General features: G+C 51.2%; 1 protein-coding gene across 3 annotated transcripts in view; it reads left to right on the top strand.

Annotated features, from left to right (window-relative positions):
* COG2 (component of oligomeric golgi complex 2) overlaps positions 1–9,574 on the top strand; it is a 43,662-nt gene extending 34,088 nt beyond the window's left edge. For 2 of the 3 annotated variants that reach the window (XM_018042283.1, XM_018042285.1), the window contains 7 exons: positions 952–1,103; positions 2,694–2,891; positions 3,690–3,762; positions 4,021–4,163; positions 5,651–5,790; positions 6,987–7,170; positions 8,914–9,574. In XM_018042283.1, coding sequence (XP_017897772.1) covers positions 952–1,103; positions 2,694–2,891; positions 3,690–3,762; positions 4,021–4,163; positions 5,651–5,790; positions 6,987–7,170; positions 8,914–9,015 — 992 coding nt within the window. In that variant the 3' untranslated portion in view covers positions 9,016–9,574. The remainder of the gene's footprint in view (positions 1–951; positions 1,104–2,693; positions 2,892–3,689; positions 3,763–4,020; positions 4,164–5,650; positions 5,791–6,986; positions 7,171–8,913) is intronic. The other variant, XM_018042284.1, reaches the window with a different exon arrangement.

Below are 14,105 nucleotides of genomic sequence, written 5' to 3' on the forward strand. Positions count from 1 at the left end.
CACCAGGGAAGAGAGTCAGGCCCTGAAGACAGGGTTTGCCTTCTTTTTTAAGCAAAAGGTTTATAGAGCTTCCGGCTGTATAGAGACGATGTAAAGGGTGCTTTAAGAGCACGGGAAGGAGGCCACATTTTCGCTTCTGGATATAGTGTGTCAAGGGGATATAACCCCTGCTATGCGCAAGTGACAGCCTTTTTTTGTAGCCATGTGGCCACCCTCCGCTCCCCTCTCAAGCTGAGGTAAAGGATCAGAATGACCCTTCCCTGCAGAGGACGACTCAGCCCAGACTGTTGCCTCAGGCCTCCAGAGCCCTTGGCCCAGCCCTGGGACAGTGGGCAGGCGACTGGGCTCAGCCTGCACTTTGCAGACATGTCTGCGTCCAGTCATGTCTTAGGCGTCCCTGGTGACTGCTCACCTAGGTGTCTGTTCCTGGAGCCACCAAGCTCCACTCCACTGTGCTCCCTTTTGTGGAGCCAAGTTCCATCTAAACTGCACTCTTTTAGCCTCAAAAGTTTATTTTCAGCTGTCTTTGCAAAAGTAGCCATGTGTAATTGACTTCCTATGTTTAAATAGCATATTCAGGAGTGGAAGAGAAGACAGGACAAATTCAAAACCAAAGATTAAACCCTTGCAAGTGATTGCCACTCCAATTCACATTTGCTGATTTATTATAAAGTACCTGTTAACTGATTATTTCTGATTGTTATGTATGTTTAATATGTGTCAAATGCCTGCGAGAAGGAGTCATATGAAATTGGAAGACAGCGTTACAGGAGAGAGGCAGGGATGTGTCCACGTTATGGCCTCTTGGCTGTGCACGCCGCCTCCCTAGAGCTTTGCTGACCTCATAGGATTCCTCAGAATGTCATCGGCTTCACTCTTGGCGTGTCCATTGAAGATTTTAGCTGTTAGCCCTTCTGCTGCAGCTCCTTAACTGTGCGTTTTTACCTCTAGCTGGGAGCTCGTATCGCCTTTTGGCTTCTCATAGGACATGGAGCAGCCTTCAGAGGTGCTGGTCTGACGAGATGTTCTTGCCACTGCTGGCGCATCGTCTGTGGAGGCTGACGCTGCAGATTCTGGCGCGGTACTCCGTATTTGTCAAGGAGGTGAGGGCTGGCTGGTGCTCATCCCTAATCAAGACTGAAATGAGTTACAGATAGGTTAAGCTAAACGTGCCAAGATTTTTAAAGCCCATGTGGTCATGAGAGGTTGATGCAAGGGCTGTAGTCCAGCTTCCGAAGTTTCTGTCCTTTTCACTGGATTTCCTTTTCACTCTTGTTTACGTGACCTTTAGGGGCGTCAGTCGTCGCACATTCGTTGCTTTGCCTTTTGAAAAGCACCACATTGACCTTGTTTCCCGTAGGAAAACCGGAATCTTTGTATGGTGCCTCCAGTAGAGAGGCACCATAAAACAGAGATGATCGTTTTAATGAAGATGATAAAAATATGCATATTTTTTCCTAAATATTTGGAAATTTAAAAACACCAAATGGCTGAGATTAGAAGGTCGTAGAATTGATTAATCTTCCCTTTGTTTCAGAAACCCTTTTCCGCTTGGGTGTGTTAGGTATTCACATGCCTGTGACGATTGATTAGTTTCTGTGCATAAAGCCACAGGAGCATTCGTGTGGTCCAGTGCTGAGCGCCCGGCCCCAGCTGGTCCGCTCCAGGTCTCAGAGATGCCTGCTGCACGGACAGCTCAGTGACAGCCACACACCCCGGCCAGTGCAAGGTGATGGGTCTAAGAGAGCGTGAGCAGTTTAGGAAAGATGACACGGAGAAGCCATCATCCGCGGACACGGAGGCCCTCTGTCAGCTGGAGGAAGCATCTCAGTGGAAAAAGCACAGCTTCAAGTCAAAGTCAGACCTTGGCGCTGCTGCTGTTTAATTTTGTGGTCTTAGGGAAATTGGCTGAATCTCAGATTCTTCATCTGTAAAATAGGAAAACAGCTTCTACATGTGCTTGTTGTGAGGAGTAAAGAGATTTCTTGCCCAGCAAAGTGATAACGAAGGTGCCCAGCAGATAATGGTGCTCCATCCAAGTTCCTCTCCTCTTCCTCCTCTGCCTCCCTCTGCTCAGAGGGGTCTCAGTAGAGCACCCTGCCCTGTGAAACTGTTCACGAAAATCGTGCAGTTCCTGGGACACCGTGGACTCGATACGATTCTGTGAGGCCTGGGCTTGCCTCAGCATCCCCAGCAAGCTGCCAGCCAGTGATCATTCTTACACCTAGAATACTCCGTCCTTTCCTCGATGCGAGTGCTCTTCTCAGGTTTTTTCCCTTGCAGCAATGCAGATGACATACGTGTTCATATGCAGAGAACACGTATGTTGTCTGCATTATTGGAAGCATAACTGAGGTTGAGACTTGTTTTTTACCCTTATGATAATAATTTATCAACTAAATACAGTAAATTGTTTACTTTTTAAAACCTATGAGGCTCCAGGTCTTAATTTTCCTTTAGTTTGGGACCTCTTGCTCTGTTTCTGACTGTTACTTCAGTCAAGGAGGGGAAATGCACATAGGGTCCAGGTGTGCCCTGCTCCTGGTTTCACACCTACCTGGAGAGACAGGTGTGGTGTCCTTGCCTGAGTCAACTTTCACTTGCTACTTTGTGGACAGCTGGCATTTCGTGTTGAGTTACGTGCTCATGTATCTCGCAGGTGGAAACGTTTTGTCACTGAAATCTTTTTTCAGCTTTTACTCAGGCCCATCTCTAATGAAAGTGCTAAGGATATTAAAAAGCCTTTGGTAACTGGCAGCAAAGAGCTTTCTATCACCCAAGGAAATTGCGAAGACCAAGCAAGTGGCCTGTCTGAAACAAAGCCCATCGTCTCCATTTCCAGCACTCAACTTGTCTATGTGGTCACAGACCTGGACAGGCTTCAGGAGCAGGTGGGTGAGCCTCTGTCACAGAGGATTCTAAATGTGGGGTTCCGTGTTCTCACTGTCTGGCCTCATGGGGTTTAGACTTGTGGGCCCAGGGCCCCTGAGAGGGAGCATCCATTTACCTCCCTTCTGGTGTTGCCTCCACCCCGTGACTGGCGTGCTCTCCTCCTTGGGTAGCAGCCTGTCTACAGCGTGCCTGCCTGGAACCCTGGCTTCCCCTGAGCAGTGACGCCACAGGCCAGGAGCAAGCCAGGCCCTCGTTAGCTCAGCTTGCTCTGTGGAGCCATGGTCTTTAATGGGTTGGATTCTAATTATTTCTAGTCTCCTTACCCAGTACTTATACTTTAAAAGTGCTGAACTATTAAAATGTCTTCCTGTTTCGTCCACATAGGTTTCATGTTCTTGCTTTTACCATTAACAGGACTTTGTTTAAGAACAGAGTGTGTTTGAGTGCTGTGATACGTAATTCTGCTTTTTTCAGGCTTAAGTGTTTTGTGGTGCTTGGACAAATACTGTATGTGTTGAGCAAAAACATGGTCTTTCTCATAAGGTTTTTTTGGTATCGAGGGGAGCTACAGAATAGTGTTAATAGCCGTGAAATTTTGATTTTCCTTGTGGTTGAATTATTGTCTAGTGAAAGCATTAATTAAGAATTTTGTTTTCTTCTGATGAAAGTTATTGAAAGTTCTGAGTTTAGTTTTATCATTAATTAATAACATTCTAGAGTTGTAGGTGCATATAGAATTGCCTCTTCCTTTGATTAATAAAAAGTAACTGAATATATAAAGTACATATTTATTTCAGCTTCCAGAACTCTTAGAAACAATCAAGCCAAAACTTGAAGTGATGGGCTTTAAGAATTTTTCTTCCATCTCAGGTAAAAATGAATCTTTAAATTCAGCAAATCTTTGAATAAGAAATAACTTAAAATAGAATTTTAGAGACTGAGATATATTTAATTAACAGTTTTTTCTGGTCGAAATTCTTGGTTGTTTCTGCATTCTGTTCTGTGATTTGTAACTTCTCTGAATGAGATATTTAATTTCTAATAATTTGATTTGATTTGGTTTATTGTATACTCTCTTTAGGCCTGAGCCTGAATAGAGTGATAAAACACATCTTTCCATCTCCGCAGCAGCCCTGGAGGACTCCCAGCTGTCTTTGTCTGCCTGTGTACCCGCCTTGAGTGAGAAAATCACCCAGGACTTAAGTGAGTCTTGCTTTAGTCATCTGAAAAGCGCCCTGGAGGTTCCCAGGCTGTACCGAAGAACCAACAAGGTCAGTGCACTCATTGAAAAGAATTTTGAGGTGGGGAAATATGTATCAGGAAGGCCAGGAGGGAAGAAATGGTTAAGTGAGAATAGAAATAGGTTCTCCAGGGGAGACTCCATCTCATTCAGTTGTAAAAAGGAGGCTCCTCAGCAGATGGCCAGGGCCTGGGCACAAACATAATTTAGGTAGCTGGACTTAGGCAGTATGGACTTTGGGCCTTAAGGAAAAATAGTATTTTCGAAGAAAGCGTTTTAGTAAAATATTTTAAGTCCTGCACTTCTTTTGGGCTTCATATTCTATGTTGAGAAGATCTGAATTTACCTTATTTCCTTTATATTGCCATTGGAAGTACCTGCTTCTGTCTTTTACTGGATATGGTATAAAGAAGTTACATTAAAAGATATTAAAGGTATTTATAAAGTGAAAAATTGAGCTTATACTGGTATCCAAAGTCAGATTCTCCTTTGTCTTCACTTTGTGGAATAGGAATTGGGGATTTGTTTTCAGAGTGTTTCAGTCTTTCTCTAGAACTCTCATTTTCAACTGTTTATACTCATTTCATTCTTGCTAGTTCTTATTTTCCTTCTAATTTTCTCTTCTCCTGGTTGTAAAGTTGGACTTTAATTTGCAACTAAACTCATTCTCAGGAGCTGTGAAAGCATCCTCAGCGCTGTGCCATTCTGGAGCATCCCTGCCGTTTGCACACGCACACCGCTGTGGGGCCTGGCTGCTGCTGGTGTTGCTTCTCCCACGCAGCCCCCGCTCTGGATGCAGGGAGTGGCTGGGCTGGGTCCTGAGACGAGACGAGCTCATCTCTGTGGCTGTTCTCCTTTCCCTTTTAAAACCTAGGGCGTATAGCAGAATTCCCACTCCTGGGAACATCAGCAAGAGTATCTAATCTGATGTTCTGGTCTGAAGTGGGAGAGACAGACCTGTGTTAGTTTTCCAAGTTCATCACTTCTTCTTTAGGAATCTACCAGCTTTCCCTTTTTCATCAGCAGGGTGTTATTATATTTACCAAGTGCTTGCCTCTGGGTCAGGCACTGTACTAAACACGTTATACTGTCATCCGTCCTGTGAAGTGAGGGCCAGTGCCCTTATTTACAGATGAAGAAACCAAAATGAAGAAAAGTCTTAGCTTGTTATAAATGCATGGTCTCAAAACTCAGCCCCACTCACCTCCTGCCCAGAACACACACACACACAAAATCAGACCTGGAATTACTGAGGTGGCCAGGCGATCCGTGTGGACACAAGGTCAGGGCGCCTGAGTGTAGGCGATCCGTGTGGACACAAGGTCAGGGTGCCTGAGTCCAGCAGCTCTGGACACCACCCTCCGTGGCTCCCTCTTGGTCCCCAGGATCTTGCTGTAGACAGCACTTGTATGTGTCTCAAAACTGGCACCTGAGTAATGTCCTTTGGAACATGAGGTTTTTGAGTAACTTACTTTCTCTTTTTCTGTTCATCTTTAACCTCTACCAACATTATCCCAGGAGGTACCCGTGACAGCCTCCTCTTACGTGGACAGCGCTCTGAAGCCATTGTACCAGCTTCAGAGCGGGCACAAGGACAAGCTCAAGCAAGCCACGATCCAGCAATGGTTAGAAGCCACCCTCTCTGACAGCACGCATAAGTAAGTAACTTACAAGTAGACTATTCTGGACTTTCTTAGAAAAGTCCCAAGTCAGAGATCACTGGGGCCATCACAAGTTGCTGTCTGTGGCCTCATCACTGGACAAGGCTGGATGTGGGCACCCCGCCTCTTCCCATCTGTGCTCACTCCACCCCAGCCAAGGCTCTGCCTGGCCTGCAGCCCCGCCAGCCCCGCCTCCCACAGCTCTCACACCTTGCAGGACCCAGGCATATGCCACAGTCCCCCTGAGTGCGCTGCCTTTGGCTGCCCTTGATGTCACTTCATGTAGGAGTGCTCTGCAAATCTAGGCACACTTTCTCCTTTCAGGTCCTTTCTCCTCAACTCTGCCGGTCCATCGTGGCCCCAGTCCTGCCGATGGTCAGCAGACTTGCCCTGGGACAACCAGGGCGATCAGGGGAGCAAACGTGTTCATTGTGAAGCGCAGTTATAACTCTTACAGGACTGCTGTCAGATCCTCAAGCTGATGAGGCCAGAGCAGGTCTTCTCTCTGGTTGAATGTCTCTTCAGTTCTACTTCAGCCAACTGTTTTCCCCAAATCCAGCATTGAGTTACATCAAAATATATTATTTGATTTTGTTGTTGAATTTTAATTATTAATTTTGCAATAATACTTTGTTTCTTTCTACTGCTTATGAATTAAGCAGCATTTGTGAGTTAATTTAGAACACAGCAACGAGTTATAATGCAGTTTCTGTGGGCAGATGTATTCTAAATGCCACGTAACCAGCTTGTAACTAAAATTTTGAAATATATCTCATTTATAATTTGGAAATCATTTTGAAGGCAATTAGTTTTCTTTAAAATTTTTGAAATGCTTTTTACTCTTTAAAAAAGATAAGCTGTTCCTAGAACTGATTGTAAATGAATTTGCTAATTACATTTGTGAATTGAGCTGCTGTTCAGCGTTGATATAGGAAAGACTTTGGCCTGTGATTTCTCTTAGTGTTCAGGACAGACATTTTAGAGAAAATTCATATACATAGTCCTTAAATTCTGAGGGAATACAGTGCTAGAGAGTCAAAACCCTGTTTTCCTTTCAGTCTTAAACAGCACTTGCCGTGGCTGATCTCTTATTGGAATTGAATTTTTAACTAGACAAATCCCTTTTCTGGTCCTCCAAGCTCGTGGGTGTGTTTGGTACCACCTCTCTTTGACTACTCTGTCTTGTGTTCAAGGTACTATGAGACCGTGTCGGACGTCCTGAACTCTGTGAGGAAGATGGAGGAAAGCCTGAAGAGGCTCAAGCAAGCCAGGAGAGCCACTCCCGCCAGCCCGGCTGGCCTCAGTGGCGGTGGCATGAGCGATGATGACAAGATCCGACTGCAGCTGGCCTTGGACGTTGCGTATTTAGGAGAGCAGGTGACTCGCGCGCCGCTGCCCTTCCAGGGGCCTGGCTGCATTCCAGGGGCCCAGCAGGCACCGGGCGATGACTGGGAGAGACCAAAAGTTCGTTCCGGTGCTAGAAGAGAGGACCAGGGCCCCAGGCGCTTAAGGAAGAGGCTGTGCACCCAGTGATATGAGAAGGGAAAAGCAGACTCCGTGAGCCCAGGAAACTGGCATTCTGTTGGCTCGCTGGTGCTCCTGTTCCCAGAGCTGCTGGGACGTGAGCCCGTAGGCAGAGGTGGTGTCCTTTCGGTCCAGTGCCTGAAACACACTTGATATGGCCTTGGTGCTGGGTGCTGAGGATCCTTTGAGATATTTGTTAGTTTGGCTTTAGAATAACTAGAGAAGCATTAGGCCACTGATTTTACCGTGTGGTGCTTGAGAAATCATCTCAGCACGGTTTCTTTGCCTCCCTGCCTGCGGTTTTTAGGTTTTCTATAAAACATAAATTTTGGTCTCACACAGTGGATGGGTGCACATTCACGTAGGTACCATCACCTGTGGGCAAGTGTGGATCCTACGCAGGGCCTTCCATCCTTACTGAGTGTCAAACTTTCGAATGTTCAGAAACTGGCTTTCTCAACTGCTTAGGTTTTCTGCAGCAATAAATCCTCAAGAAAGACCTTCACTCACTTTTGGCTGCACTGGGTCTGTGCTGCTGCTCACGGGCTTTCCCTCGTTGTGGCAAGCGGAGCTGCCCCTGGCTGTAGCACACACTTCTCAGACAGCGGCTCCTCCTGGTGCAGAGCACAGGTTCTGAGGCCCGTGGTGCTTCGGTGGTCACGACTTGTGGCTCAGTTGCTCTGAGGCATGTGGGGTGTTCCTGGATCAGAGACTGAACCCACATCCCTCGCATCGGCAGGCAGATCCTTGACCACCGGGCCGTCAGGAAGACCTTTTTGCTAGAGAAGTGGCGTCATAACATTCCCATCACAAGATGCTTGGTTTTCTAGTCCCTCTTTCTTACGGCTCAGTGTCACCACTGAAAATCCAGATTTTCCCCTTTTCAGGTGGATTTACAGGGACATCCTGGCAGAAAGTCTATTACCTTCTTCTGTTTACTTACTCTATTTCACAGAGAAACTTAAAGTCTTTTTATGGGCAGAAAAGCTGGTCATAGACAAATGAAGAGCAAATAAGCAAAAGAACAGGGAGGTGGGTTCCTCCCAGCCCCCAGACAAGCCACAGCATGCCAGCAGAGGCGACATAGTCGGTCTGGAGTTTCCCAGACTCTGCTGCGCGTGGGCGCACGTGTGCTTGGTGGCAGCGTGGAATAAAGGGTGACGAACGCCATGCTGCAGCCCTGTTGCCGTACGCCTGCTGCGCCAGAGCTGTTTCTAAGAAAAAGTTGTTAATGATATGCTAAGAGATTAAGACCTCAGACGAGTCATTTCTTGAGAATTCTGCACTTAAAAAGTTCCTTTTCTTAGTGTGAATTTTCTTTCAGCCTATAAGAGAGGCTCTTATCCTGGTGAGAGTATGATTTAGTGAATGGAGATAAATTGACACTGACTTCTTAGAATGACCTCCAGAAATAAATGCTATAAGTACACTTTTTTACTTCATTTATTTGAAAGTAAAAAATTATTGTACCAGTCTTCAGGAAACTGCCTTTTTCTGGTTTAGTGGAGGGTGAGGTAAGGGTGGATATCTTGTTTTCTGCTTTGTAAGGGCTCTTCCACATTCAGCTAACTTGATTCATTCCCGTGGCCTTTACAGATAGAAAAGATGGGCCTGCAAACAAAGGACATAAGAAGCTTTCCAGCTCTTGCAGAGCTCGTTGCTGCTGCCAAGGACCAGGCAACGGCGGAGCAGCCTTAAGCATCTTGGAAGAGCCCAGGGGAATAGAAAGTTGGACCTCACGCCTGCAGGGAAGAAAGCGGCTCTGTTCTCTCTCAGGCTGCAGCGGGGACGCACATCCACTGGTCCCCGAAAGTGCGCCAGGGCAGCTTCCCTCAGCGCCCTTGGGTCTTCTTTCACCCAAAAAGAATGCAGAAGCCTTTTCCGTTGTATGGAAGATCATTTTAAGATGTTTGAACCTTTCTACTATAGTTTACAGAGCAAATTATTTTATTTTTATTGTAAATCTTAGCGTGGAAGAGATGATTTCTAAAATATGATTGAAGTAAATACATGTAGGTATGAATATAAAAAGTCATCTTTCTGGTCCTGCAGTTAGAAGTGACTGGCTGCAGAGGGGTGCCTACACTATACCAACACCCTTCTCTGTGATGACTCACTGCCTTTCTAGACGGAGCTATACTGGTGGCTTTCCATTCTCCCGCTAGGTGTTCAGAACAGTGCTCATCGCCTAGACCTCTGTCAACAGCAAGAAGCAGCAGGGGGGTCAGGTTCCTAAATAAAAGAGTCTGCCAAAGCATGTGCACCTCTTATGTGTGAATTCCGCAGTCAGATGCCATGTCCCGTCTCCTTCGCACCTGCAGGGTCCTGTCCATCATGGGGTGCCCTTCAGGTATGTGGCAGGTCTGGGCTGCGGGAGGGCGACCCAGCACCCCTTCCTGCTAAAGTCAGCAGGACCCCTTCCTAGCAACCTGCCCCTGCGTGTGGGAGAAGCGGGCGAGCTGGGCGTGTTGGGAGGCGGCACTGGAAGCATGTGGTCGCTCTGTTCGCCCCCATATTCACACTCGAGTGCAGAGCACTTGGCCTGGCTTCGGCTCTGCCCCTTCAGCCCCACACTGACATGAGGGCAGGTGCACCTCCTCCTCTGGGTTAACTGTAGGGGGAGAGAAGGAATCAGTGACAGGGAAGGAAGCGAGCAGGCCTGGGAGCTGGCGGGAGTGACAGATGGAAGTGGAGAAGCGGGAGGGAGCGGAGCCGGGCCCCAGAGAGCAGTGAGCACTGCGGGCGGGGCGCGGGCCCGGTCCAGGCTGCCAGCCTCCCGCGGGGCGCGCTCTGGCATCTCTGCTCTCTGTTGGAGGACGGGCACCCTCATCTTAGCAGGGAGGGCCCTGCCCTGGGACAGATGTGTGTCTGAGCTTTAGGAAGCTGGTGAGAGGAGCAACACTGAGTGAGACGGCAGGAGGGACCCACCCTGAGGGCCTGAGCCCTCGTCCGAGGAGCCAGCTCGCCAGGCTAGGCTGTGGTGCTGGGCACGTGGGCAGCAGGGGCAGGACAGGGAAGGGAGCTAGGTGTACAGTGGAGAGCTGCTGAGCTGGCACCTGCAGGCTGAGTGGGATGCTGGTCACCCTGGGACTCCATGTTCAGCGCTGGGGTGCCTGGCACACACACCTAGGATCTGAAGAAGCTAAGGGAAAAGGCCTGCGGTGCCCCCAGCCTCATGCTCCAGGGTGAGCCTGTAACAGCATAACGGGGTGCGTGGCACACCCTGCGTCGCCTCGCGAGTCACACCTGTTCCCTGAGGCCCCGCCGAGCTCTCTGCACCAGCGCAGCCGCCCCGGCAGCTGTGCCGTCCAGCCTTGGGCAGAGGTGGGCTCCAGCACTGTCTCCAGCCACTCTACCTCTCTTGATTGTTTCTGAATGTGGCGGACAGCAGTCAGGTGTACCGCCCCTCGTCACCAGCACTGCTCTTCCCAACCTGCAGAAGAGGGGGCAGAAATTAAGGCGTGAAATGAGTAAGAGATTTGGGATCTGATGACGTTCTTCATGGGGCCTTGAGCTGGCTGCGCCTGGCTGGCCCCAGGCCAGGGCTCGTGCCCACCAGGAATACCAGATCGGAGGTGACTGACTGCTGGGCGGCGACCGTATCTACTGGGTAAGCATCTGCAACCCCAGGGAGATGCAGGATTCGCTGCGGAAATACTGAGGAGAAATCTCTACAGTTAATATTTGTGTGTTCAATAATCTAGACCATGCTGCTATTGAGTGTCCTGACCCAACTTTCGTGTTGTCAGTATAAAAGCTCCACAAGGACAGCGAGTGCATCAGTCTGCTGCCAGCTGCTTCCTGAAATAAAGTCAGAAACACCAACCTTCCTCTTCCTCCCGGTGCCGTGGCAGTGCCGTCCCCGGCCTGTGCAGACAGCTTCAGACCCCAGTTATGAATCAGGACAACTCGTCCGGCTGGGTCCCCTCACCCAGCACAAAGCTGGGCTTTCAGGGGGCCCCTCACAAATATATGTCAAATGAAGAAAGGCATTTCCTGGGAGGCTATTTTTTGACAGACAGCTCTGAATCCAGTAATCACATATTTTGAAAATGACCATTTTTTGTTTGAAGTTGTCTTAGGAATTACAGAAGACACTGAAAAGGTTCTGCTCCTGATTTGAACATGTGCCCCTTTGAGACCCTAAATCCCAGAGGCAAGCCCTGACCGGCTGTGGCCACGTTCCCTTCTGGGGGCCTGTGTTTGGAGGAGAGGTGAGCCCTGACCGGCTGTGGCCACGTTCCCTTCTGGGGGCCTGGGTTTGGAGGAGAGGTGAGCCCTGACCGGCTGTGGCCACGTTCCCTTCTGGGGGCCTGGGTTTGGAGGAGAGGTGAGCCCTGACCGGCTGTGGCCACGTTCCCTTCTGGGGGCCTGGGTTTGGAGGAGAGGTGAGCCCTGACCGGCTGTGGCCACGTTCCCTTCTGGGGGCCTGGGTTTGGAGGAGAGGTGATCCCTGACCGGCTGTAGCCACATTCCCTTTAGGAGCCTGGGTTTGGAGGAGAGGTGAGCCCTGACCGGCTGTGGCCACGTTCCCTTCTGGGGGCCTGGGTTTGGAGGAGAGGTGAGCCCTGACCGGCTGTGGCCACGTTCCCTTCTGGGGGCCTGTGTTTGGAGGAGAGGTGAGCCCTGACCGGCTGTGGCCACGTTCCCTTCTGGGGGCCTGTGTTTGGAGGAGAGGTGAGCCCTGACCGGCTGTGGCCACGTTCCCTTTAGGAGCCTGTGTTTGGAGGAGAGGTGAGCCCTGACCGGCTGTGGCCACGTTCCCTTTAGGAGCCTGTGTTTGGAGGGAGGTGAGCCACGGCTGCAGCCGGCTGTGAGACCTGAGCTGTGGCCACGTTCCCTTAGGAGCCTGTGTTTGGAGGAGAGGTGAGCCTGACCGTGTGCACGTTCCTTTAGACCTGTGTTTGGAGGAGAGGTGAGCCTGACGGCTGTGGCCACGTTCCTTCTGGGCCTGGGTTTGGAGGAGAGGTGAGCCTGCCGCTGTGCACGTTCCTTTAGGAGCCTGTGTTTGAGAGAGGTGAGCCCTGACCGGCTGTGCCACGTTCCCTTTAGGGCCTGGTTTGGAGGAGAGGTGAGCCCTGATGTTTGACCGGCTGTGGCCACGTTCCTTTAGGAGCCTGTGTTTGGAGGAGAGGTGAGCCCTGACCGGCTGTGGAGCCTGTGTTTGGAGGAGAGGTGAGACCGGCTGACGTTCCCTTTGGCCTGTTTTGTGAGCCCTGACGGTTCCACGTTCTGGGGCCTGGGTTTGGAGGAGAGGTGAGCCCTGACCGGCTGTGGCCACGTTCCCTTCTAGGGGCCTGTGTTTGGAGGAGAGGTGAGCCCTGACCGGCTGTGGCCACGTTCCCCTGTTTTGGAGGAGAGGTGAGCCCACTGGTGGTTGGGAGAGAGGTGAGCCTGACCGCTGTGGCCAGTTCCCTTTCTGGGGCCTGGGTTTGGAGGAGAGGTGAGCCCTGACCGGCTGTGCCACGTTCCCTTTGGGGGCCTGGTTTGGAGGAGAGGTGAGCCCTGACCGGCTGTGGCCACGTTCCCTTCTGGGGGCCTGGGTTTGGAGGAGAGGTGAGCCCTGACCGGCTGTGGCCACGTTCCCTTCTGGGCCTGGTTTGGAGGAGAGGTGAGCCCTGACCGGCTGTGGCCACGTTCCCTTCTGGAGCCTGGTTTGGAGGAGAGGTGAGCCCTGACCGGCTGTGGCCACGTTCCCTTCTGGGGGCCTGGGTTGGAGGAGAGGTGAGCCCTGACCGCTGTGGCCACGTTCCCTTCTGGAGGAGAGGTGAGGCCCTGACCGGCTGTGGCCACGTTCCCTTCTGGGGGCCTGGTTTGGAGGAGAGGTGAGCCCTGACCGGCTGTGGCCACGTTCCCTTTGGGGCTGGGTTTGGAGGAGAGGTGAGCCTGAACCCCTTTAGGAGCCTGTCGGTGTGGCCACGTTCCCTTTAGAGAGGTGAGCCCTGACCGGCTGTGGGTTCCTTTGGGGGCCTGGGTTTGGAGGAGAGGTGAGCCCTGACCGGCTGTGGCCACGTTCCCTTTAGGGCCTGTGTTTGGAGGAGAGGTGAGCCCTGACCGGCTGTGGCCACGTTCTTCTGGGTTTGGAGGAGAGGTGAGCCCTGACCGGCTGTGGCCACGTTCCCTTTAGGGCCTGTGTTTGGAGGAGAGGTGACCCTGACCGGCTGTGCCACGTTCCCTTAGGGGCCTGGGTTTGGAGGAGAGGTGAGCCTGACCGGCTGTGGCCACGTTCCAGGAGCTGTGTTAGGAGAGGTGAGCCCTGACCGGCTGTGGCCACGTTCCCTTAAGGAGCCTGTGTTTGGAGGAGAGGTGAGCCCTGACCGGCTGTGCCACGTTCCTTGGGGGCCTGGGTTTGGAGGAGACGTGAGCCCTGACCGGCTGTGGCCACGTTCCCTTCCTGGGGGCTGGTTGGGAGAGAGGTGAGCCCTGACGCTGTGCCCACGTTCCTTCTGGGGCCTGGTTTGGAGGTGGTGGGTTCCGGAGGAGGTGAGCCCTGACCGGCTGTGGCACGTTCCCTTCTGGGGGCCTGGGGTTTGGAGGAGAGGTGAGCCCTGACCGGCTGTGGCCACGTTCCCTTTGGGGGCCTGGTTTGGAGGAGAGGTGGCCCTGACCGGCTGTGGCCACGTTCCTTTCCTTTGGAGGCGAGGTGAGCCTGGTTTGGAGGAGAGGTGAGCCTGACCGGCTGTGGCCACGTTCCCTTCTGGGCCTGGGTTTGGGGGAGAGGTTGAGCCCTGACCGGCTGTGGCCACGTTCCCTTCTGGGGGCCTGGAGTTTGGAGGAGAGCGTGAGCC

This window comes from Capra hircus, chromosome 28 (assembly GCF_001704415.2).
Source record: "Capra hircus breed San Clemente chromosome 28, ASM170441v1, whole genome shotgun sequence".
Classification (NCBI taxonomy): domain Eukaryota; kingdom Metazoa; phylum Chordata; class Mammalia; order Artiodactyla; family Bovidae; genus Capra; species Capra hircus.